General features: G+C 43.9%; 2 protein-coding genes across 2 annotated transcripts; both read right to left on the reverse strand.

Moving 5' to 3' along the window:
- Positions 1 to 416: 416 nt before the first annotated feature.
- LOC127317250 (uncharacterized) lies at positions 417 to 14,065 on the reverse strand. Its single transcript, XM_051347775.2, has 21 exons — positions 13,782 to 14,065; positions 12,481 to 13,499; positions 11,264 to 11,915; positions 11,061 to 11,147; positions 10,073 to 10,119; positions 9,451 to 9,560; positions 8,904 to 9,004; positions 8,044 to 8,136; positions 6,506 to 6,589; positions 6,297 to 6,380; positions 6,100 to 6,168; positions 5,475 to 5,534; positions 4,931 to 5,002; positions 3,686 to 3,793; positions 3,447 to 3,523; positions 3,205 to 3,288; positions 2,904 to 3,018; positions 1,579 to 1,668; positions 1,442 to 1,507; positions 1,272 to 1,367; positions 417 to 1,088 (listed from the first exon to the last, which is right to left on the reverse strand). Exons 1-21 carry the CDS (start codon positions 13,875 to 13,877, stop codon positions 963 to 965), a joined length of 3,336 nt encoding a protein of 1,111 aa, XP_051203735.1. The 5' UTR covers positions 13,878 to 14,065; the 3' UTR covers positions 417 to 962.
- A 9,030-nt stretch (positions 14,066 to 23,095) lies between these two features.
- LOC127315980 (VAN3-binding protein-like) lies at positions 23,096 to 24,656 on the reverse strand. The gene is made up of 5 exons (XM_051346407.2): positions 24,416 to 24,656; positions 24,267 to 24,320; positions 23,649 to 24,165; positions 23,443 to 23,559; positions 23,096 to 23,359 (listed from the first exon to the last, which is right to left on the reverse strand). The coding sequence occupies exons 3-5, from the start codon at positions 24,148 to 24,150 to the stop codon at positions 23,172 to 23,174; spliced, it is 807 nt and encodes a 268-aa protein (XP_051202367.2). The 5' UTR covers positions 24,151 to 24,165; positions 24,267 to 24,320; positions 24,416 to 24,656; the 3' UTR covers positions 23,096 to 23,171.
- Between the last annotated feature and the right edge of the window lie 2,379 nt (positions 24,657 to 27,035).

A 27,035-nucleotide genomic window follows, 5' to 3' on the forward strand; every position in this document is an offset into this window, starting at 1 on the left:
GACCTGTGGAATATAACCTAATTAATCAGAAACACCCTCTTCTGATGTGCAATGTACAAAGCAAAAAAAAAAATGGTGAAACCAACAGAACTGTAAACGGAGAGTCAGAAGACCACCTCAAATATGATCCTTACAATCGCAATGCCATAGAAAAATGCACGGCACTATAGAAGGCACCTGCTATGTATTTCTTTAGAATTCGAATGATTGAGATAATCACCAAGTTTATGTAAGGTTGGGTACATACACCTGAAATATGCACAAGGATCCAAAAGACATAAGGAGTATATAAAATGCTGTCACTAGCGATCATTCACCAGTTGGCATTAAATGCTGTGACCTTTCAATTGTCCTTCACCAAGAACAAGCTGGAATAAATGGCAAACCAGGTATAAGCAAAAAAAATCAGAGGACTCTAAATCAAAAACTCTTTAATTTTACATTAATTGCCGCAACAATGTGCAATTGCCAAGGGAAAAACGGCAGTCACATTCAACCATGGAATTTTATGATACCATAGCTATTTAAGAATTACAAAATGGAAATAGCAAAACCTATGGGTGTATAATCCAGTAAGCTGTTCATCATCTGTGTTTTCTGTACAGTTGCTGACTGTGTCCCATAAATGAATGAAGTGAGGGGAGATCAGCCTTTGAAAGTCTAGGGTACATATCCTCTTAGGATGAAGAAATCCAGCAGCAAATACAGCTCACAAAACATGAGCATCCGAGCACAGGCTTTATATGCTTATCTGCCCAGCTGCCCTGTCACGCACTGATGCCCCTCTCTCGGAAAGCATAACCGGGAATGTATCGACAGTATTGGGCACACAGAACCACTTGCATAAATACTGACTTGTCTTACTGCTGATCCAGTCTGAACTTTATGCGCAGGCTTACGTGGACCGTTGTTAGTTCTGAGAGTGAGAAGTCTCCAGATTGGATACTGTAACAGCCAATCACTTAATGCCATTCAATGACTTCTGCATCTTTGTTACTTTTTCCCTTTGGTCGACCGAACTTTTTGACATTTTTACCCGTCAGAAGCTTCAGTGCACGCTTAAGCGTCATCTTCTTTGGGTCTTCGCTCTGTCATCACACATTTTCAAGGCATTGCTAAGACTTGCGATGAGAATTTCAAACCAAAAACTATATAATGTAATTGCATATGAATCTTATTAAAGTTTCTTCATAACAAGTTGACAACAATTCCACCAAAACAAAATCCCATTTCGCATTTAAAACATGTGTAATACTAATAACAAAACATACCTTTGGCACTGGAGCAAGAGTTCTCCTGTGCCGGACGCTAAATCCAGCTTTAGAATGTGTCATCAGCACCGGATGCTCATCATCGGGGTGATTTCCCTGTTGGCAACTATAATGTCATGCTTGAACTCAATAACGCCTTCAAAGACCTAAAATTTATAGAAAAAGCATACCAGATTTTTTGGATACTGCAATAGCTCAATTGCATCTTCAATAGTGATAGAGTCAACATCTTTGACCTGAAAGAAGGTTAAAAGATATCCGTGGTAAGCTTCTGGAAGGACAATGTACAAACTAAGGTAATAATTACCTCGGACAGAGGAGCTCTTTTCTGAGAAGATCCTTTTCTATCCTCTCCAACCTGGATGTAGTAACCATAAGGACCTTGTTTCAAAAACACCTGTAGAACGACCAAAAATGTCATATACACTTAGTTAGGCCTTGTTTGGTTACGGGTTTTGGAAGAACTGGGTTTCGCAAAACACGTTTAAAGCTCTACCAACCTAAAACGCTGTTTGTTTAGCTGGAAGAAATCGTGGATAGCTAAAACCAGACTTCCACAAAATGAGAAAATCTAGTATTGCGAAAAACGACTATTTCACGTTTTTGTCAAAATGGGTTTAACCCGATCCTCGTCGTGAGAAGCAGTTCACCCGCGGAGCTGCTCGCCCGGCTCCATTCATGAATCTGCCACCGTCCATTCCCACCAGGCACATGCACCTATGCCGCCAAAGCCTCCCCATGCTGCTTCCTCTTCTGCCAACTCCTCCCCACTCTCCTTCCCCAACGCATCATGGTCTCCTGGAGCCGTAGGGACCACTCGGTGCTGTTGATCCTGCCAGGCAGAATGGTGCGCTTGGACGCTTGGTCACTGACGCCGGCAGCATGCGCTCACGGAACGGCAACAACGTGGTTAGCTGGCCCAAAGTTTTTGGAGTGCCTGCTGCAGGAAACCGACTGCGGAATCACCAGCGGCAGCTCCCCCCTGGAGTAGGCCCTGAGGACGAATCTCGGTCGTCGGCCCGGCACGGAGCACATGGCGAGCCTGACGTTGATGGGCATACCCTTAGCGAACCTGTGTCTTCTCAGCCATGGAAAATCCATATGCGCACCAAGTAATCTACATCGTCAGTTCTTGCACTTTATAGCCAAATTTACATACGGTTGGCTGTAGGATGGTGTGCGGCAACATGGATAAGAATTATGTGGGAGGCACCGGGTCAATGACGACAACGATGGTCGACACCGACTGGTGCAGCCGCGCGGACGAGGTGAGTGGGTGCTCCTCAGAGCTGAGTTCACGCCTTAGCGTTGGCGTGTCCTGCAGCAGGTCCGGCCTTGGCATCCACCGATGGCGGCACATGCACCGGTATCCCGATGACGGCGTGACTGCGAGCACAAGGTGCTCAACGAGGCTTTCCTGTTCGGCTTGAGAAGATGTGCATTGTGTCTCAAGTCACCCAAACATAGTTTTGGGTAAACGCATGCTAACAGAAAAACTAACCAAAACTGGTTTTGCTAAAAATTCTGCTTAAACTCGTTTTCTAAAAACTAACTCTAAATTCGTCTAACCAAAACAACCACTTAGTACCTGAGAAATAAATAAGTCCAGAAACATTACAGACTGAAACCAACCTGTTCGCTTGTATCAGGAATGAGACCAAGTAACCTAGGCTCAAAAGACCTTGGTTGTGTTTCCTCAGAGGCTTCATTATCATCATCTTCATCTGATAATGTGCGAGCGATGTACCTATTATAATTAGTTTAGTTATTAAGTACGATTGATATTGTCCTCACAATAAAAGATATGACCATATTCAGTTACAACTTCAGTGCAAATTACAACTTGCAACAGGAGAAAACAAAGGGTTACAGCAGAAATTAAGCTCAACTTGAAGGTATTTAATGTTTATTAGAGGGGATAGCAAGATCATACTTGCACTTCGGATGCCGATCACAGCCAATAAAGTAGCCTTCGCCATACCTACTAACTTTGAATCTCAGGGTTCCTTCAGAACAACTGCAGATAATCAACAAGCATGTTAAGTATTAAGGAAGAAACATAATTAATGCATCACATAATAAGGTAACATCGAAGGATTCCCATATTAAATCAAATTGTGCATCTATGTTTGGGGATGCCAAAATAGACTTCCTAAATATCTTAATTAAAATTACCTAGGGCAAATCCTACTATCGCTGGCAAGGTCTGGAAAGAGGATAGAAGAGAATTTCTCTTCAAGCATTCTCTCTACCTGCAACAAAGTGGCTGATTTAAATTAGATCCAGGTTTCAATACTGAAGTGGCATGCGCCAGAAAACTTAGCAATAACCTCATTCGAGCACTATTTGTTCTAGGAGAATAACCATCTGGGTGCAAGGGTCAGATATTTCCCAGGTACCAGGAAAAACATTACCTTTCTGACATCCCATTGACTAGCATCTCCGCAATATTTGTTGAATCGTTCCCAGTAATCTTTCAGTAGGCCCTTCCATTCAGTTGACCCAGCAGAAACATTGTCTAGCTATTAATGGAGCAGAAAAGGAACAATTAATAGGATCCTTATAACAAAGAAAACTATTTCTAGCCCCACATCTTCTATTCAGCACATCATCATCACTGATCTTTAAGGAAAAGGGCTAATCCGATTAGGAATCACAGCCTTATGGTATAACTCCATCTTGACTTTGTATGTTTGATCCCTTTATGATTATTGATGAAGATTTTAAGAAAGGATAAATAATGATGCATATACAGTTCATGGCTGTGGGCTTGTTCAAACACACTAAATAGGAGAATGTGCACATGGCCACCTTGCTGGAATGAGCCTCTTCGTATTTAGATTTGTTAGATGCATAATTTCGCATCTGGATAATTCAGATATAGTATTATCTTTAGTTGATATATCTCACAGTAGATATCCTACTTAGGTTGCTGCGCATATTGTTATTTATTTTCATTAAGCAAAGAATAACAAAGAAGCTTTGCCATATCCCTAAAGTCCACCTCTGATAAGACCACACTATATAAACAGGCTTATTGACATATTTGGATAACATCCCAAGTTTCTTCATGTAGTATTTCAATAGTTAATTGGGATGAAACCCATTTATCCTTTTACACAATTCATTTCATAATAGCCTGCTTCAAATTCTGATTTTAGTGCAACTCCACTGCGCACCTTGATATTGCTCAAATGGAAGAACAGGGTTGCACATGCGCACATGGCCAACATTGAGTATGGGGATTTCAATTTAATGTACAACTAGTAGTTTCAGTCTTTTGATGTCTACTAGGCACAACAAGTTTCCCCATAACGGATAAAGAATTATAATTCCAATACTGGTCTGCAGCCGTAATGCTGGCTGGACGTGAGGCAGAAGGTGGCCAAAACTACTCAATTTTGCATATATTGAACCAGTAACACATATCTAGATAATATTGTTGATAATATTCATTACAGCAAGAAAATTATGAACAAAGTTACAGCCTTTCTTTTCAAAGTATGTGGGTCTCACTTTCTACTGATATTAACACCTCCAGATTTCCTGGAATTTCATATTTACCTAAACCGCCAGCTAAGCTGGTTTCTGAAACCATAGTAAAGAACAAGTATAGAAGAAAATGTACACAAAACTATAGGCTAAAATATGTTTAGTACCTCAGTCTCCATGTTAGCGGTAAAGCTGTAATCGGCAATCTCAGAGAAAAGATGTGAAAGAAATGCTGAGACCTGAGAAACAGATGGCATTGAGTATGTCAAAATTAGACACAAGAAAACTGAAATAAGTTTATAATAAGCAACATCAGCTAGTAGAGCTGAAAGAATGCCCTAAACACAGGCTAAAACCATACGCGACAAATTAAACTGCATAAAGATGAAATAACTGCTGAGGTGTAATTTGGCATTTGGAGAACCATGAAATATTCACCCTTGTAAAGAGAAAATGATATACAGATCAAGATGTACGGGTTTTAGTGAGTTCATCCATCTTGATAAGAGTCATGAGAAAGAGTAATAACTGTACAGTTACAAACAGGATGCATTGCTACCATGTATACAAATGCACTGGCATTGGAGATTATAATGCAGGTAGCAATCAGCATTATTTCTATTTAAACCAACATAAAGGAATTTCAGATGATATCACAACTAAGATGATATTTGTAGAAGGGTGAAGATCACATAAGGAACAAGAACATACCATTCGACCACGGAATTCAGGGTGCAAAACTCGACTTTTTATTGTCACATATTTCCGGTCCTGGATGTCACAAGTATGGCAGAAACTATTATGCATTTGCAAGAGTAGTTGCCAATGAATGAAAAAGTACCGCCATTGGTATGAATGAAAGTAGAAACTAGCACATAGTGAATCCCTAAACCTTTGTCACTGTTGGGCTCGGCCATGTGTTACTGTTATTAAAACTTGTTAGTTGTATTCAGCCCAGTTACACCTGTAAACTACCCAATTGTGCATACTAGTAAGTAACCACTAACCACAGAGGTGGCCTATTAGTCTGTTACCAGAATTTCAGTCGAGTATGTCAGGTTCTCAAATAAACCAACTCTCCCAGCAACCCAAAGATTTTACTGTGTTATGCATTACTAAATTACTGCATGGCACATGTGAGCTTTATGGCATGTGGCCATGTGCAACACAACAGGGGCAGCTACATGAGCCAACCAACCCAAACATGTAATTCAGTATGCGCTCATGGGACTTAACTCAAATAGCATCAGACATATTATAAATAGCTACACGACCATTCAAGAAAGGCAATGTGGTGTATATTGGGCATAACAGAAGAAATAGCATGTTAGGCTACCTGCAACACCCTCATTATAGATGCATATGTAGAGGGCCTTCCAATTCCAAGTTCCTCCATCTTTTTAATCTGGAGATTATAAGGTACAAGGTGGAAATCATAGGTTACAGAACAAACAAATAATAAGAAAACCTTGTTTCAGGATGGACAATGATCAGAGGAACGAGTGAAAATCCAAACCAGAGGTTATTACTGACCAATGCACCCTCAGAATAACGGAATGGAGGTTTAGTGAAGTGCTGCCCAAGATGCACGTTAACTGGAGATACCAAATCCTTCACCTGAGAAAAAGGAGACGTGCTATGACTATGACATGGTTAAATGCTGGCCAACAATCTGTGGTCACATGACAAAAAAAAAAGGATACAGAAAGGGTATGGTCAGAGGCAAACCAGCAGGTGCTAACCTGTAATTTGGACAAGGCCTCAAAGTTATCCTGATGCGCAACTTCTCCTTCAGGGTTTTCACTGGACCCACTTGCTTCAGTATCCTACAAGTGACACATTCTCTAATTAGTGGGTTTAATAAGCTCATAAACTGAACAATCGGCACAGTCCTTTTGTATCATACAACCATCTTATATCCATGCTGAAGGTTCACAATTGGCTCCTTGAGGGAAAAATTAGAAAGCTTACGCATATAACACTTAAAATTATAGTGACAGAAATTCGTGCATTTGAGCAACGGTAAGAGAAGTGACATCCTGTGGAGAAAAGGAGATAGAAAACTCCAGCAGGGAATCAATGAAAAAATACATGGTTATGCACAACACAAGACTGAATTACATGTTTGTCATGTGTATACTTCACAAATTCACACCATAAATTCACACTAGTTTTTGTCATGTGTATACACATGAAAAAACTTCAACATGATAATTTGACAAAAATTCAGACAAGTTTAAGTGTATAATTTGAAGTATACACATGATAATTTTACAACATGACAAACCAACGAGCAAGAACCAACTGAAAAAAACACTAGTTTTTAAAAACAATAACCAGTTGAGAGTTGAGACCGTTAAGCACACCCTGACCCGTATTTTATGCATACATGTATTATCCTTGTTGCATACAATACGACCAGTCAACCACTAGGTTTTGCAAACAGATTGTCCTTCTTCTAGACACTAGAGAAAAGCTTCTCAGAAAACTAGAAACGTCCATCTGTGAGATTTACACCCAACTTCTGGAAATCAAAACCCATATTCCACATGAAAGAGTATAATAAAAGAGGAAAAGATTCCATAATTATTTCAAAAAAGAATGGTTTCTACAATTGGGAGACATACAAGAGGAAAAATCAGAAGGGAAATGGGATGGGCAAATCATATACTAAATTTTAGCTTGGCCTTGTTCCTGATTTACATATGCATCTAACTGAGGATGTATTTTCATCTATCTTATATTTATAACCAAAATAAGAGAGGACACTCGCCCCAGTTGGGGCAAGGAAAAAGAGAGAAACTCATTAATTATTGCTTAATCTAACTCCCCTTTCAAAGAGGGGTAGAGCCGTAGAGGCCCTAACAAGTTCATGTAATAGAAAAAAAACAGAATCTGGTCAAATTAATCCGCTTAAGGCCCCTGAAATTAATTAAAAGGAACCTAATCACATTTATATCTTGCAGCAGGCACTGGGCACCTCCTTTTCTGTTTGTGTGGACGAGCTCACATCGTAACAGACATAAGCCAAATTAAGGCTACGCAGATGATAAAGGCCAAAGCAATTATATAATCATCCATTGAAGCATGAAATGATATCGCTAGTGAGATGATACAGCATCCTTTCTACTCAAATCTACTTATGGACTGACCAATCAACATAAAGAAAAGTGAGGAAGGCTACATTAGGAAACAATCAACAAATTTTCTTACAAAAAGGCAAACATAACTGAGCTAACAGAGGATCAAGAAGCCTAGATGAATTAAATTAAGAGCCTACCTCATAGACGGCTTGGTATCCCTTGAAGTCAAGCCTTGATGCAGATGAATGAAATGTCATGTCTCCTTCAGGATTGCCAATATCAACTTGGATCTACAATGCAATTAGTAAGCAACTAAGCATGCAATGTTATTGAATATGCAAAATACTAAAAATAAAAAAAGTTCATTGGTAAGGAAATTCACTTATATGGCTAGCATGGCCAGCGTTCTATACTTCTTCGGTTTTTTCATAAGAGAAGAGATGGTTTGGTGATGGTTGTGAAACAGATTGCTCATGCTGGTAACAGAAGAAAAGACCGACAATTTTGGCAAAAAGTTCAGTCATAAACACAGATTTGGGGGAAAAAAATGCAATCCTATGTTCAGTTCTTTTCTGTAGATGAATGGGGAACTCTGTAGATGAACCAGAAAAAAATGAACATATGTTTGCTTGACACCATCACGCCAACTTACAAATCCCTATTAATTATAATACCTATTACGATTTTCAAAGCAAGCGGAGAGTTATTTTAACCTAAGGTCAACTGGACCAGCAAAGATAATATGCACATGTGAGCAGCACGCTACCAATGTGCAGCAAACTTGTTGAATTCAGACTTCTTTCAAACAGAAAGCAAATTATTCACAGTTTTTAATGAAGAGAGGGGATTGATTTGCATAATATACTATTTGCATTCCCGAATCTTAAAAAACAAGTGCAGAGTAAGATTCTTTGACCTAGACAAAACCTAGGTTCTGCAATACATTAATGCAGACAATATAGGTAAAGACATTTATTTATAATAACATCCTAAAGAATGGAGTATAATAAACAACAACAGGTAAAAATAAAAAAAATGAAGTAAAACAGTAACCAACCAGCTCAGTTCTGGAAGCTTCCATTTGGCAAGCCATTGTTCTCCTCCATATTAGAGTGTACAGTTTCAAACAATCCTCATTGAGTATTCCAACCAAAGATGCTGCAATTATACATCAAACAAGAAACGAAAACTATAATGCTAAAATATGTTCAAGTAAGAACAAGAGATGCTACAGAAAAGGTTCAAAAAAAAGATGCTACAGAAGATTTGGTGAAAACAAAAGAAAACATCAGCAACCCTTAATTCTGAAAAATGAAACTCATGCTTCTGGTGCTCTTTCAGTCATACAGAACATACAGACTTCAAGCATACCCTTAGTTCATTATCAAGGGATCAATCATAAAGCATGTTCACGACAGCTAAAAACAGCAGATGGCAAAACACTATTTGTTATGAATCAAGAGGTGATATAAACAAGGTTTTTAATCAGATGGCAAAACACTATTTGTTATGTTTTTTAGAACCATCAATAGTAGTCCAAAACTTGAGAGATAGCACACGCATCTGTAATAGAGTAAACACAAAACTAATGGTGGGTTCATTACATGGCAACCTCCTTATGCTGGTGGGCCTTATAGCTTCATGGGCCTCTTGAGCATTTTTCACCTTCTTCAAATACTTCCTAATATCCTCTGATGCATACTGCTCACCATACCTAGAACAAACACTTGTTAACAGGAATGGACATCCGCAGGTGTTATATTGATAGACAGAAGGAAAAATTCTGAACTCCCAACACACTGATTGTCCAAAACTAGCTTCTAAAATAACAACAGAAAAAAAATCTCAAAAATATTTGGTAATCTGAATTGTTGTGTCTCACACAATACCCGTCCCATAAATCGTGGACAATGAGAAAAAAAATGAAAACTGCAAACTTCCGCTCTGTGAAATTGATGATTCAAACACTAAATCTGAATTATTGGGAACTACATAACTAACAAATGATACAAGAAACAAGATAGACTAGCAACCCTGAAAAAACTCAGTAAAACAGGCCTTTTTTTCGAGAAAACGCAATGACATTGCTTTTCTTTTCATTGCCAAGAAGGAGAGTTTGTTACAGGATCATGCCTCCAGGGAGGGTGGATAACAGGTTGGTGCTAGAAGAAATTAGTGTACATTCCAATCTACAGGCAAGATGGCACATGTTCCAATAGAGTATACCTTTCTTTCACTAATGAACGAATATCTTGGGCAGCTTCATTGGAAATCTTCAAGGGAAAAGGCAGAATAAACAAGTGAGGCCACAATGTCAGGTTATTAGAATGGATACAACATCACACTGCTATCACTGATAACTGACAAGAAAAATTCTCAAATCGAGGAATAGAGAGTCATATCGGTCATGCACACAAAATACAGATTGTCGCCAAGATTGAGTTCATGTTCATATACACCCATGATGTGTTTCATGCGATTGAACTCAAGCTAAGATTACAGCTAGCTCATTTGGGTGGGCGACTGGAGGCACAATCCACCACCTAAGTTCAAGTCATCGCCACTTGAATTCCGGTACATATTTAATACTTTTATTAAAACAAATATGAGTTCCCCCTAATATATGTTCATTTTTAAATTGTACTACTGTCGCTACCTAGGGTCCTAGAAATACATTAACTGAACAAAATAATGAGAACAGCAAGACAAATAAAAGGGCAGACAGTTTGTATGGAATAACATTTACTACGACCTATCAAACTCAATTTTCCCTATCAGATGTCAAAGCTGATAAACTAAGTTCTTTCTATGAAGCAAAAGTGCCCATTCCTTGGTCATAGCATCAAGCTGGCCTCTCTACTTAAAAAACCTATTTGAATATCATTTAGCTTGCAAATTAAGCTTTTCTTCCTATCTAAAGATGAGTATTGTCACTTTCTCAGTAAGAAACGGGATCATCTCACTCTGTAATCTATCTCCTTTATCAAAGTGGCACGCTCCACTTAAAGCCATCGCCATGTGGAATATTTCTCTACAATTTCACTTGCATGTAGAGGGACCAATTTGGTCATTTTTTATCTGAATACACCCATTTTAACCCACAAACACGAATCACATAAAAGAGACCAGGAGTGTGTTTTTATCCTACCTGCATGGTACATTTATAAACAGCAAGACTACTTTGGTAATCAACTTAAAGTAGGATGGTACCTACATGATACCCATCTGTTCTGAGGTATGTTATTAGGCCTGTTGCTTGTTCTGAAGAAAGATTGATCCCTTCATAAAGCTTTTGGGCTACCTACAGTCACATAATGAGCCATGTGAGTAAATAGACTGTTACATGTAAATGGTAGTAATAATATAATAGTAAGCACGCTATATACGCATCTGAGTTTTTTATTAAGTAGAAACAACCTTCATGGTATGCCCTGCACCAAAATGTAGTTTGTTTGCTGCATCCTGCTGAAGGCTAGATGTTATATATGGCATCGGAGGATTCTTGTGAGAGTTGCTTCTCTTAACACCTCTTACTTCAAAATGGCAAGAATAAATCCTCTTTTCTATAGCTTGTGCTTCTTCTCGAGAGCTTATAGAAAGTTGATCCAGCTTTTTTGAATTGAGATGCTTTATCCTGGATGTGAGGCATAGGCCTTTTGAAGAGTCTGAACACTGGGTTTTGAAGTCCGTATCGACAGTCCAGTATTCCTGAGGGTTAAACTGTTCTACTTCAGCTTCCCGGTCACATACAAGGGCCAAAGCTGCAGATTGGACTCGTCCAGCTGACTGACAACCAGGCAACTTCCTCCATAGAAGTGGTGATATGCCAAACCCAATCAAATAATCAAGGGACCGGCGTGCGAGATAAGCATTAACTAAGTCCATATCGATATGTCTTGGAGACATTAAAGCGTTTTTAATAGCATTCTCTGTGATTTCATGGAAGACAACTCGTGCAACAGTAACACGGCCATCCAACACATCCTGCTGTGCAAGCATTTCCTTTATGTGCCAAGAAATTGCTTCACCTTCACGGTCAGGGTCAGATGCAAGAATCAAATTTTCTGCTCTGGAGACAAGAATTAAGAAAATTTTAGCATATTACAATCAGTAGTATATCAACAACTTCAGAAAGCAAAGAAACTTGGCATGGCAACTTGCACTGCGGTTTAAAAATTTATGTAGTATATAGAGTTAGCTATAGTTTCAATGACACTTAGTATCAGTGGAAGGCAGATGTACAGAAAAAAGGTTTAGCTAATAAGTGTATACTCATGTGTAGCAATGAAGAAAATATCCATAGTTCAGGATGAAATCAAAGCTCCGGTTGAAGCCAATTTAATCAGCTAGGGCAAAAGATTAAAACAAATACAAGTAAACGAACCACCATGACTAACTTTGTAAGTATGGAGCAAATGTTACTCAAGTATACACTTAAATAGTTCGGTTAATCTATTTCATAGTTGACAGATTCATGATTAGGTTCGCAATTCGCCACTTTCCACGAATCAGATTTGATGGAGCATATTAGCGTACAAGTAATCAATTACATGACAAGTGTCCTACAAACAAACGTACATGTCAAGAACGAAATGTAAACAATGTTACTGATACCAACAGCTTAGAGAACATACCCTTTCAATGCTACTTTGATGCTCTTAAGGTGTGTCCAGGCAGCAGTAGGCACCTCCCATACCATGCTGAAGTCATCATCAGGGCGGACAGATCTTGACCTCCCGGCTAGATCTCTCACATGACCATAGCTAGGTAATACTTCGTACATGTCCCCGAGGTATTTTTGAATAACTTTTGCTTTTGTAGCTGATTCAACCACAACAACTGATTTAGCTGTGGGGGGATAAAGAGGTACAAGTGGCTTTGTCTCACTGCCAGAACCATCAGCAGAGGTCTTCGTACGATTCTTGGCATCAGCAGCCGCAATAGCAGCAGCGGATTCCTTCGCTTTCGAAGATCTCTTCGGCTTTGTTGCTGTCTTTTTCTCTTTAGATGTACCAACCCCTTTCTTTGATTTAGAAGCGGCGGCCTTCTTCTCTTCTTGGTTCACACTAGCTTCCTCGGTTGCCTTTGCTGCTGTTTTAGCAGCTCTGGGTTTTTTCTTGGTGGGTACTTTCTTTTCTTCCATTTCCGCACTAACTTCTTTTTTGGTGCCTGCAGATTTCTTCCTCCGGACAGTGCCCTTCTTAGTAGCTGCATCACTCTCCCTGCTCTTGCTCGTAGATGTGGAAGCCTCATCAGCGACGGGGCTACACGCAGCTAGTGTGCTATGCCGTCTCTCGGATCCATCTCTCCTAATCGCATTAGGACTGCTAAATGAGCTCTTGTTTCTAACGAGAAACCTTAGCCTTTTACCGCACGCTGTCGAGAAGAGCCGCGATGAAGTACAGATACCGGTAGCATTCAAAGCAACTCCGCGGATATCCGCGGCTCTGGATGTTACGAAGCCGTGGTAACCTGGGAGCCCGGTAGTCAAAAAGGTACTACTTTTGAGCTGCAGGGCGAGCCGCGAGCCGGTTCCTGAAGACATCTGCCTTGCTGAGCTACTCCTCACTGTGACTCCGCACGTTTGGCAGGGGCGGAGGGGTGGATAAGGCGTGAAGGCGCACGCGTATCTCTGAGAAGTCCCAAAGTGCAGCTGCAAGCAGAGAAATCTTTGTGTGATCATGTTCAATCATGCCAACAGAAACGAAAGTAGAGCAAAAGCGTGGTACAGGGGGGAAAGCATTCTCGTCATCTTAATCGCAGTTGTATTAGTAGGAGCAGAATGATGCTATACAAGAAGCAGTGGTCTACTTAGAGCAGCAGTACAAAAGGTAATCTTTGTACCGTGCCCACAAAATTAGAATTTGATGTCTCATTACGGTAATTAGAGCTAGTGACGAGGAGGGGGAGGAGGCGAATGAAGGGGGGTTATTACCATGGCGGGCGCCGGCGGCAGCGACGGCTTGGTGGCGAGGGTGACGGCGCGGTGCGCGTAGCCGTGCGGGAGGAGGCGGCGGAGCTGCAGCGCCATTGCGAGGGGCGACGGGCGGGAGCGAGCTCAGGCGAGGGGGGGCATGGAGGGGTGTAGCTAGGGTTTAAGGTGGGAGTGGATAGGGGAGAAGAGAAGGGGGAGGTGGAGGTGGAGGTGGGAGGCGGCTTCCAATGGCGGAAGGAAGGAAATATCCGAATCGCTGCTGCTGCTGCCTCCCCCGCTAGGTTTGGATGGTCAGTTGTGTTCTTGAGGTACAAGGTAATACGTGTGGGTGGACTGCAATTGGCATTCGACGGAACGGCCTGTTCTTATGTGGGCTTCCGGCCCATCATCCCATCCTCCTTGTGCTTCGCTGTTGCCTCTGAGTTAGAGCATCTCCATCCGTCTCACCAACGAGTCCCCCAAAACGTCTTTTTTTCATTCGGATGGACGAAAACGGCCCAGTCGTGCCTCCGGATCCTCATTTTTCATCCGGATTAGACCTTTCATCCGTCCGGAGAGCCCAGGCCATCCCCGGCCCCCCGGGAGCACTCGGAGACTCCGGACGAGAGAAAAACGGGGACGGACCCGCTCTGTCGGCGAGAGAACAGATGAACCCCACCACTTTGTCGACGCAAATCCCTCCTCCCCTCCCGTTGCTTTGTCGCCGCCGGCACCACCCCTCGCCAATCCGCCGGCCGGTTGCCTCAACTCCGTCGTTCCTCCACCCAGCAGCCTATATTCCGTCGCCCGTCGTGCCCTCTGCCTATTTTCCGCCGCCGGGCAGCTCCCTCGCATCGCTCCTCGTCGACACACTCGGCAGGTGTTCGTCCAATTGCCTGGCCAGACATGGACTCCGACGAGGAGGAGGAGCAGATGTTCGCCGAGCTTCTTGAAGAAGAAACGACAGTCGCCGCCCAAGACGAGGAGCACCTGCTGATCCTAGCTTGCCTGTATGGCTTGTACGCTGAGTCGGCCATTGGTCGCCGTGGTGGGTCGGCACCAGGTCGCCGAAAGTGCAAGCCGAGGCAGCGAATGGAGGGCTACTGCATGCTCTACGCCTACTACTTCGCCGACGATCCATTGCACGGTGAGGCTGTTTTTAGGCGTCGTTTCAGGATGAGCCGGAAGCTCTTCCTGAAAATTGTGTATGCCCTTCGAGAGTACGACTCCTATTTCAGATGCAAGTTGGATTGCACCGGCATGGCAGGGTTTTCCGCCCTCCAAAAGTGAACGGTGGCTATGCGGATGCTAGCATATGGAGCTCCTGGTGATTCTACCGATGACTATCTTCGGATGGCGGAGTCCACCGCCCTTGATTGTTTCTACCGGTTCTGCAGGGCGGTGATAACAGTGTTCGGGGACATCTACTTGAGATCACCGACTGTCGAAGACACTGCTAAGATCCTCGCTATCAATGAAGCTCGAGGATTTCCAGGGATACTTGGAAGCACTGACTGCATGCATTGGGAATGGAAGAACTGTCTGTTTGCCTGGCAGGAAATGTACAAGGGGTCACAAAAAAGGCTGCACTGTGATACTTGAGGCAGTGACTACCCATGATCTTTGGATTTGGCACTCCTTCTTTGGTATGCCGGGATCCAACAGCGACATCAGCGTCTTGCAGTGCTCGCCGATCTTCTCCAAGCTTGTTGAGGATCATGCTCCCCAAGTTAACTTTGTGATTAATGGCCGACAGTACAACAAGGGATACTATCTTGCAGGCGGTATCTATCCAAAGTGGGCAACATTTGTGAAGATTATCTCAGGCGCCGTCGTCCCGAAGGAGGTGGAGTTTGTCAAGCTACAAGAAGGTTATCGAAAGGACGTCGAGCGTGCGTTTGGTGTCCTCCAGCAGAGATTTGCTGTAGTTCGGTTCCCCGCTTTGACTTGGTCCAAAGATCAGATGTGGGAGGTGATGAACTGTTGTGTGTGCTTACAAAACATGATTATCGAGGATGAGCGGAAGCATCCGGTTCCTCTGAGCGAACAAGCTACACCATATGACAGAGAGGGTCCGCCTAACCACCAGGTGCCGTCATCGTGGGTTGCGTTCAGCGCTATGCGTCAGGAGATTCGAGACTTCACAATGCATCAACAGCTGCAGGATGATCTGGTGGAGCACATATGGACGCTTCAAGGCAACACCAACTAGTTTCCATTTGATTTGTTTGAAAACTTGTCTTGTTTTGTTGAACTGTAACCTTTATTTATAAAAATAAGCTAAATGTTGGCAAAACTGGTGAAATTCACCGAATTATGCAGGAAATTTGGCATCTAGGGACGTTTTTCTCTAAAAAAACACCGAACCCCGGGTGTCTACCGGGGAGACGGCTGGAACTTCAGCGCTCCTCGGGCCAAACTTTCGTCCAATCCGGCGCTAAATAGCGCCAGATTTCGGCCCGGGGAGCCCCAACGGTTGGAGATGCTCTTAGGGTCTCTTCTTTCGGTGCTAAAGGGGCTTTAGCACGGGTTCGTGGCACGAACCCATGTTAAAGCCCTCCCCCCTTTAAATACGCGGCCTATCCTTCTTCCCCATTCTCTCACGAAAACTGCTAACGACAAAATCATCGCGCGAGGAGCACTCGGACGCCGTCAGGCTGCCGAATTTTTTCGCGCCCGCCGCGCCCCCAACATATGCAACTCCCGCCGCCACCGTCGACGATCGTCCACGCGCCGCGCATCCTCCTCCTCTGGCCCGGCCGGCAAATGTGAGAGAACACTTCTCTTTTTTGTTTCTTTAATTTTTTTAGTTGTTTTTATTTCATTTTGTTTTTGTTAATTAATTTATTTGTTAGGTAATTATAGTTATATAGTTAATTAGTTTAATTATATAGTTTTATTTTGTTAATGAGTTTATTTGTTAGTTATAGTTGTTAAAATAAAATTTAACAATATAGTTATATAAATTTTATATAGTTTAACTATATAGTTAACAATATAGTTATTGTTAGTTATAGTTATATAAATTTTATATAGTTTAACTATATAATTAATGAGTTAGAAATGTTAGTTGTAATTTTAGTTAATTTATTTATTTTTTAGTTATAGTTACAGTTGTTATTTTGTTTTGATGATTTAGTATATAGTTAGTCTATTTTGTTAGTTATAGTTGTTATAGGTATATTTATAATTTTATTAGTTAAGTTTATGTCATAGTTTTCATAGTTACGATGCCGACGCCCCACCCGCGTCGTCTACTTGGACTTGGCGGTGGCCACGTTTTGGACGGGATGACCGAGGCTCAGGACTGGGCTCCGCCGGGCTGGCACTGGGAGGTGTTACCTTTCGAGGCGCACAACTTGGTGAGGGATCCGGGTTCCGCCATCGACCCGGATCTTCTTTGGTGGCGGTCGCATGGGCCATGAGCGGTGCGGAGGGAGCCGACCCCCGAGGAAGTGGTACATCGCCGTATCAGAGAGGAGGACGACCACGTTCGTCGTTCCATGCATGTGTTGGATAGCATGTATCCAAACACATGGGCGATTATGCAGGGATCTCACGTGAGCTATGATCATGTGGATGTTCCGTATCTTTGGTTGTCCACCGCCCGCGGCTCAGCACCCGGTTGATATTGAGAGGTTCATGCATGGGAGTCTTCTAGTGATGTATTAGGGTTAAATAAAAAATAAACATGAGCTATATATGTAACTCCAATCTCTGTTTTGAGCATATCCTTAATTAATAGCTATATATGTGTAACTCCAATCTTGATCATGTTTTGAGCATTATCCTTAATTACTGCTTCACTATGTTTATAGTATTACAATAACTTGTAAGTCTTTGCAGAAACTATGGAACACGACAGAGACATAGAAAAGGAATACATCCTCAAGGACATTATCCGCGATGATGAAGATGTCACCTCGCTTTATCTGAACCCATCCGGTGAGGGAGATGAGCAAAGCTGAGGAGATATCTCTAGTGAGAGAGATGAGCAAAACCAAAGAGATGGCTCCAGTGAGGTAGAAGGCGCCGGTTCCGGTGAGGGAGAATCCGACGGCGAGGTGTATATATATTCATAAATTAAACCCCCCGATTTGTGCATATACATATATTAACATTGTTTCTTCTTTTAGACATCCCGATCGAGCAAATCTACTTCAAATAAACGAGACACACCCAAAAGGTTGGAAGATTATGAAAGGTTCATCATCGAAGAAATCAGTGAAGATGGCGAAGCGATTGCTCCCGCAGCTCCCGTAAGAAAGTTTGTAAGTCAATGCGGAGTTCTTGTTAGGTACAACATCCCGATCACCACTCAAGAATGGAAGAAAACAAAGACAGAAGGAGTTAGTTATGTCGACAAGAGATCCAAAGATACATTATTTAGGAAGCTCCTGGTAAATTTCACCCTTCCGGAGCCAGATGAGGATGATCGTAAAAATGACAGGCCAGACTCTGAGGATCCTGAGCTGAATATCATACAACGAAGAGTCAAGAAGTGGGCTCTTTCGAAGATGGCAACACAGTTCAACAACTATAAGAAAATTTTGGACAAGGACTTTGTCCAGAAAGAAAAGACTTCGGTGTTCACTCGACCCTTTGAGACGATAAAAGACTAGTGGGACAAATTTGTGGCGTACAAGACATCAGAGAGAGCAAAGACAAGATCAACAAACAATAAGAAAAATGCTTCTAATAAGAAATACTTCCATATTTTGGGGCAAGGAGGCTACAAGGCTAGCAGGCCTAAGTGGAAGAAAATGGAGGACGAAATAATTCTTAATGGGATCACTCCAGAGGTGTTAAATGAAACCAGCGGGCAAGGGATTGGTTTTACGCGCATGAGGGCACGTTGGAATCACAAGAGAGGTGTATATATAAGTAAAACATAAGGAAAACCCACTTCCCATCGATGCCTTTAGAAGTGCAGCAAAGTATGTTGAAGAGGGGAGGTTCTATCCCGACAGAGAGAAGGACGAGCTCACACGTGCCCTTGGGAATCCTGAACACCCAGGACGAACACGAACCACACTAGGCTCCAAACTGTGGTATATTGGGTTTTCTGCAGAAATGAAGAAATATCTCGATAGAAGCCGTCAAAGAAAAAGAGAAATGGTTGCAGACTGCATTTCTAAGCTAGAAGAGGAAATGAGGGAGCATCGGGAATTATTATCCCAGTATAGCCATCACTTGACCAACCCACCTCAAGCTCATCCGCAGATAGAAGTTGCATTAGATGCTACAAGCCAGGGATCTCAGCAGAAAAGCAGCGTGGCTTCCACAGAGCAGTCGGGTGATGATGCGGAGGATCCGGCGATAGCTCCTCGCTACCCTGTGGATCATATCACTGAGTCGACACCTTCTGAGCTACATGTCAAAGTGATGAACATACCGATCAAGGCGGAGGTCGGCTATACCTTACCATTGCGGACCGATTCCACTTGTTTACGTTGTTGCCGAGGTGGATCAAGTTCTGGATGGGTATGTGCCGCTGAAGCTTGACTATCCTGCCGGTGAAGGGGATTTGCTAGAGCTGGGAGAAGCCAACAACACCACAGTTCTATGGCGGCGAAAGGAATGCATTGTGATTCCAAACTGGACGCCAGCAAGGTCTCCGTCGCCTCTCTCGTACTCTCCACCGCATCATCCTTCTCCGTCGTTGCAGCCGTCTCCAGTGCATCAGCCATCTCCGACGCCTCTCCCGTCTCCAGCGCGTCAGCCTTCTCCGCCGCTGCAGCCCACTAAGGCTGAGAGCCAAAAGCGGAAGCATACCATCACAGTTACAGCGATGAGTCGTACCCAAACGTCAACGGGATCCCCTCCCAAGAGTACCTAAGGTTCCTCCCAATAGACATTTTGACTATACATAAGAGGAAAATGCGGCGATCGCAAGGGTACACATGGAAAAGCAATTTATCAAGAAAAAGCTCGAGTCCGAGCCACCTATACCTAAGGAAAAATTGATGAAAATGATGAAGAACCTTCATCAACCCGAGCCATGGCTTTCATCAAACTATGAACGCTATATTCTCAAGTCAAATGAGGCGGCAAAGTTATGGTCGAGAAGTAGTAAAGAAAAGGGAAATCAGTTCCCCAGCTCGGAGACCAGAAAAACTCGTGCCCCCCGCTCCAAGTGTATCCCGATGTCCTGGACTGCCTTGATCCGGAGATGGTAGCACTATACAAAGATGAGGTCGATGCTTGCGGTATGAGTATTCCTGAGTACTTAAGCCATGTCGACTTCCCCACGGGTGATGTCGAATTAGCATACAAATACCGGTACGGGGGACCTCTCGTCAAATCTGAGGAGGTGCAGCATCTACCAACACAAATGCAAAAAACTGCATAAGTGGTACATGGATGCCAATAAGGAAGGTCGGAACTGGATCATGCTCGCAATTAAAGATGAGCACTACGGGCGTGGAAATGACGTGATAAACATCGAATTTTCTGAATTATTTCAGTTATTCAATCAAGACGCCCTCGACAAATCTATGATCAATGCCTATTGTCTGTAAGCATTATTTATGTAATTAGTCTCTACCGCGGCTCGTCCATTGCATGCATAATTATACTCATTATACTATGCAGAATGAAGATCCGCGAATGCCGAAAAGGACAAATCTATAACATTGGGTTCATTGACCCATATACCGTGAATGAGTATAGTGTCCAACGCCATGCCAAGGACACGGAGGATAACTTCGTATCGGCATTAAGGAGATATGCACACAAAAGGGAAATACTATTTCCTTACAACTTCCAGTGAGTGTTACTATCTTGAACACATTAAATCTACGCTTACTCGATGCTAAGTGTAATTGAACGTGTACCGTACCATTATGTAATATGTTCAGCCAAGCACGATGAAAGATGTCACTTCGATCTCTATATTCATAACGATGTTGTGTAATATAATAGTTTCATGTATGTGTGCATTAACGTGTTTCAAATAGCGAGCCCCGGGCGTGGCGGCAGGAAAATGGAGCCAAAATGCTGCCTCGTGCACTTCCCTGCCGCAGTACAGTTTGTCGCGGCAGGGAAACGCTCCAAAACTTTGCTGCGGCAGAAACCTTTCGCACCGGTACGTGTCCTCCGCCCGGGCGCTCGACAGTCGCCATGTGGTACCCCTTTAGCACCAATTTGTAACACAACTGGTGCTAAAGGCGGGAGGCTTTAGCTCTGAATTCTTTGCACCGGTTGGGCAACCGGTGCTAAAGCACCTTACCAACCGGTGCAAAAGCCCCATTTTCCACTAGTACCACGATCTAGGGTTAGGACCGGTCTGGGAGTAGGGCATCCATGGGGACAAGATCCAGGGGCTAGAGGGCGTGAGGAGGGAGGCCATGGAGGAGAGTCGCCATGGAAGGGAGGCCTTAGCCACGCCGCCAGTGTTCTCACTGTACGCGTGGTCGCAGGCCTCGAGAGGTCTGCCTCGCTCGCGAGTTCTGTTAGACGAAGCATACCACTTCGCTTCGCACAAATTTCAGGCAGTTTCCGAGCTCGCACCCTCAGAATCTCACAAGGCATAGAGGACGCGCGTGGGGTGTGGACGTGGAATTGACTCCAGTTTCCAAGCCTTAATTCCGTGATCACCCAAACAGATGAATTGTGCTTATCCAATTCCGAATTCTGAATTCTGATTCCCAATTCATTGCATCCAAACATAGTGTAAAAGTCGTAGTTCGGACTAAATATGAAAATACGATTTTAGAATAGGTGGAGAAATGACATGTTTGAGCTACTTCAGTGAAATTTGAAAAATATCGGTTTGTAGTTTGGGAGTATATATTTCCATAATTCTATTATCTTGACTTTTAGAAAAAATACCTTTGATTTTGTGTGATGTGATTTCACTATTCTTCTCTAAACTTTGACTTAATTCAACTTCAACTTAATTACTATCCAATGCCTTTATATTTTTTGAATCAGTTTTCTCGTCCCCGTACCATTCTTCTGTTATTATGTTTTCAATAAGAAAATTAATAACCATAGAACAAAGGTAGAATTAATGACGTATAGAAATAACATGATGTGATTATCTTTCAAAACCATAAGTATTAATGGTACATTATAAAGATAATATCAAACACCTCATGTACAATTTAGACTGTTAAAGTTCAAACATGCCGAATGATTCATTATTCAATACATTTTTTAAATATTCTGTTTCAAGGAGGACACGTGACAATGGGACAGGGTAAGAGCATCTCCAACAGAGGCTGTAAACTGGGCGCGCGCTAAAAAAACTGTCAATATACAGCCCCAAACGCGTTTTTGCGTCCTCCAGCAGACGCTGCAAAATAGATCGCGCTGTAAATATTTTAGTGCGCGCGGTAGTTTGCACTATCCAAAGCGGTATATTTGATGCGTCGACTGGCGCGCGCTGTAAACTGGCGTCTCCACCGCGGGAAGAAAACAGAGGCTGAAAGCCAAGCCCGATGCGTCGTGGCCTGCCCCGCCCGACCTCCCCCATGGCCAGAGGCTGAAAGCCAAGCCCGATGCGCCATGGCCTGTCCCGCCCGACCTCCCCCATGGCCGATGCGCCCGAGCTTCCCCATCACCTGTCGCGCCATGGCCGCCGCACCAGGGCCGCCGCGCCAGGGCCGCCGCGCCAGGGCCGCCGCGCCATGGCAGCCCCGCCCGACCTCCCCCCATCTCCCGCTCCACCATCTCCCGCCGCGCCCGACCTCCCCCCATCTCCCGCCGCCTCGGGGCCTCCGCGCCCGACCTCCACCTCCCGCCGCGCCGAGGCCGACCCGCCCGACTTCCCCATGTCCCGCCGCGCCCGACCTCCACCTCCCGCCGCCCAGGGCCTCCGCGCCTGACCTCCACCTCCCGCCGCGCCAGGGCCGCCGCGCCAGGGCCGACCAGCCCGACTTCCCCATGTCCCGCCGCGCCATGGCCACGGGCTGCACCTGGAGAGCCACGGGATGAACACGGGGACGAGCTGCTTCTGCTGGCCGCAGTTCCAAGGCCTCGCCGGAGCAAGCTCGTCGGAGCTGCCTCGCCGGAGTTGATTTTTAGTTGATTTAGTTCATTTAGTTGATTTTTTTAGATTTATTTGTGACATGTTTGATCTTGTTTGTTGTATGTATGTAGAAGAAACTAGTTTGTGGAGCTCTATTTTACAGCCTCTGGTGAAGGGCTAGTTTTTAGCTTGTTGGTTGGGCTGTAAAATAGAGCCTCCGGCGAAGCTCGCGTTGGCACCGCGCGCTATATCTAGATCGAGCGTGCTGGAAACGACTTTTACAGCGCCAAATTTTAGAGCTTGTGTTGGAGATGCTCTAAAGGAGGAACACGTGGAGTCCACTTCTTACGATTGTGGGGTATAAAAGAGACATAAGGAAAAGCCGAATACATCAGTATACATCCATAACGACGCACATGCATTGAGCTAGTCATTAATTACTTTTCACCCTTGAGTTTTGCATCGGACAACATGCCTTGGATGACGTCCTTCCAGACCTCGCAGTGCGTCTGATCCTCCAGCAGCAGCTGCACCGTCGTCCCTGCCGACGTGCTCAGCGCCAGCGCGAAGCACCTCCTGCCGTCGATCACCGCCTCGCCACCGGGAGACAGCGCGACGACCTCGTCTGTACGGCCGACAAAACCGCGATTCAGTACACAGCCAAATCAGATGCATACCGTGTGCACATGGTCAATCGCAATATCTTACGGTCTTCGTAGGTGGCGAAGACACCGCGCAGCCGCTTCTGCCCCAGCCTCAGCGCCACCGTGCCGCCACCGCTCCCGCGCCGGGGGAACACGGCCACCGTCCTCACCCGCACTCTACCTGCGGAGTAATCAATGGCGGATGATTCTTTGCGGTTCGCACTAGGACAAAACCATGGCGCACGCGGGGCCATGTCGTTGGTCTCTCACCGCAAGGCAGGCAGACCCTGAGGGACGTGCCTTTCTGGATGCTGGCGGCCATGGGACTGCCGTTGCCATGGCCACTGGCGGCGGTGCCAATTCCTCTGACGACCGCGGCCCTGAGCTTCAGCGCGGCGGCTCCCCTCAGGCACGTCGCTGCGGCCGCGGTCAGTGTGAGGAGCTCCGCGGGAGAGCGGCTCTCGAGGCCGGTGTTCACGGCAGAAGTCACGCGGGGCCGGTGTGCTCCGGCGGACTCCGCAGCCTCCGCGCAGACTGTTGCAACAAGCGCGGCGGCGGACGCCAACTCCCCGCCCAACTTGCCATTGTCTCCCTGTCTCGTCCGTGGTTCGAACGCCGACACAACGCCAGCGATGGCCGCGGCGAGCTGAGCCACCGACAGGGCCGCTTGAGCCTGCGCCGAGTGCAGCCGGAGGTCGTCACGCCTCTGCCGTCTCCGGCTACCGGTGAAGGAGAAGGTGTCCAGGAAGTATTCTCTCAGGATCGTCCTCATCTGTCCAACGTTCAGCTACGAAAACACCAGCGTTTCCAACGTACCATTTTTAGATATAGCAGAGGGAGCATTTCATCGAAAGGAAATTAATCAGTTCACTGTGTTATCAACTTTACCCAGAAAGGCCGACGATGCTTGGAACTGGAGCCCCCACAACTGGCCAGAACTTCCTGTCAGATAGAAGAAAATTAAGCTGCTCATCGTTCATAAGGAATACCACAAGATGCTGTGCAACTGCTTTGAAAGCTCAAAAGCCCTAACTTACACATGTCTGAATCTGATTGAACAATTGGCTTTTACCGCCATGGAATTGTACCACGTCGATGTCTTCGTCTTCTTTTATCTCGCCACCTTCATGATGCTCTTCTGCTGATGCTCCTAGGCACTATTTTGTGGTAGGAAATCTTCCGTCACAAGTTGGTCTATACACTTGAGAAATGCACAAGAAAGTACAAGCAAGCTAAAAAATACTACCGCTTGTGCTCTTAGACGAACCTATTATTAGTCTTAGAGCACACCGAGTAACACAGATGCAGTGCGTCCGAATGAGTCGCATATAATGGAGTAGCTCCAAAGATGATTAGTGTTCACGTCCTCTGTTGTTTAATGAAATGGGAGGTTTTGTCCATCTATGCAGAATTGAACCGAAGATAAACGTACACTGGGGGAGAGTATTTCTAAGATATCCGAGGAGGAGGGGTTCCATGTCCGAGAGAGGAACTCCATCGCCTGCTCAGGGATCGCCGGCATCTCTTCGTACATCGAATGCCGCAACGAAAACTTCCCCTTGCGACGGATTCCCGCTTTTTGCGCGTCGATCTGCATGCTCTCTGCCTGCTTTGGGCATTTAGAAAATGATCAACTGCCTCTATCTAGCTAGGAATTGAGAACATCATACTGGTAGAGATGCAGTAACAGTGTTTCCGAAACATGTAGGATACCATGCTGAGCTGCGGACGACGAAAGGGAAAAAACAGATGATCATTTTTCTGAATCCTGACATAAAATGCAGTTCTGCCGAATTCAAGATTTTTTAAAAAAAATTAAGAAAAAGTTGTGAGAGTTTTATTTTGATACATCAATGGATATTATATTCTGTAAAGTGCTAAAACAAATTAAGTACTCCGGTCCTAAATAATTGTCGCAGATTTAGCTAAAATGTAGGCTATATATCGACATTCATTAAACTGCGACAAGTATTTAGGGCACGAGGAAATACTATAGCTTATGAGAAGAAATAACGGAAAAGTTTCATTACCATTTGACGGGACAAGGAGTCGCACCGCTGGAAGGACACCTTCCCAAACTCCATTATTGTAGCGCAAGCCGGAGTTTGCCTGAATATTTAACAAAGATTCTCTTTGATGAATGAGAGTGGAGTAACAGAGCTATAATGCTGCCTTATTTATAGTCAGGGACAAGTTCTTATCGTCCACCACATTTTATATCAAGATCCTACCAACAGTAAAACTCATTCTTCATTGTATCGCGATTGGTTCCTACGAATAATTTGCTAGAGATCAGCTTTAGTAAACAAAAAGCATTGCCTGATCGATTGAGGGTAGAGATTTATTGTGGAGCCATGTTTCAGGTGAGAAAACCCATTATACATGGGTATCTGATTAACAATTGCAATACTTCCATGAGCAATACCTTATGACTGGAACTAGCCTTATTAGTCAACAATAAGTTCAAAATGTTAAGCTTCATGCACTAGCCACTTGAACCAAAAGTCCGAACTGATGGAAAGGGCTAGGCAATCCACATATACACTTCACAACACCCCCACTCGCGTGTGACGGGAGAAGAGAAAGTCAACACGTGAAAGAAGAAGAGCACACCGAAACAGCGGTGGCTAAAGAGGGGGGCAACAACAATTTTTAGGCTTAATTGCGAAAACCATGTGAAAGCTAGGATTTAAACTTGAGACCTGGGGCTCTGATACCATGTTAAGCTTCATGCACTAGCCACTTGAACCAAAAGTCCGAACTGATGGAAAAGGCTAGGCAATCCACATATACACTTCACAACACAAAACAGCATATGCGTATATACATGGAACACATCAAAATAAGATTAGCATAAACTATCTTTTTTGTCTGATGGATAGTTAGGAGAATTAAGATATTAATATACGTAAGAAGAGCATGCACTAGTTTTTTTTTTACAAAAAGTGATATAAAGACAGGAAGACGTACAATAATAATTAACATGAATATTAGCCTGAAGAGATGCACTTGAGAGAAGACAGACTTGCCTTACTTGGATGACTTGGCTGCCCTGATGTGTTGACACTTGCACTGGTTCAAGTATTTATATCACAGGCTCATACTAGAAAGTTCGTCGCAAACGGCCATTGCACTGCAATAGCGGCCAGTAAGAGTATGCTAGTACTATAATCGCCATCCAAGACTAAAAGAGACATCTAGCTCTTACTCCCTCCATACGGACTATTTGCTAGAGATCAGCTGACAATATTACTGGACAAACAAAAAACATTGCCTAATCGACTGGGGATAGGAGATTTATTGTAGACCATGTTTCAGGTGAGACAACCCATGCTACATGGGTATCTGATTAGCAATTGCAATATTTCCATGAGCAGTACCTTATCACTGGAACTAGCATATTAGTCTACAATAAGTTCAAAACATATACATGGGAAACAACAAAATAAGATTAGCACAAACTATTTTTTTCGGATGGAGGATAAAGATATTAATATATTTAAGAAGAGCATGCACTAGTTTTTAACAAGAAGTGAAATGAGGATAGGAAGAAGTACACTAGTAGTAATAAGCAATTAACATGAGTATTAGCCTGAAGATACGCACATGAGAGAAGAGAGACTTGCCTTACTTGGATGACTTGGCTGCACTGATGTG

The sequence above is a fragment of the Lolium perenne genome, chromosome 7 (genome assembly GCF_019359855.2).
Source record: "Lolium perenne isolate Kyuss_39 chromosome 7, Kyuss_2.0, whole genome shotgun sequence".
Taxonomy (NCBI): Eukaryota; Viridiplantae; Streptophyta; class Magnoliopsida; order Poales; family Poaceae; genus Lolium; species Lolium perenne.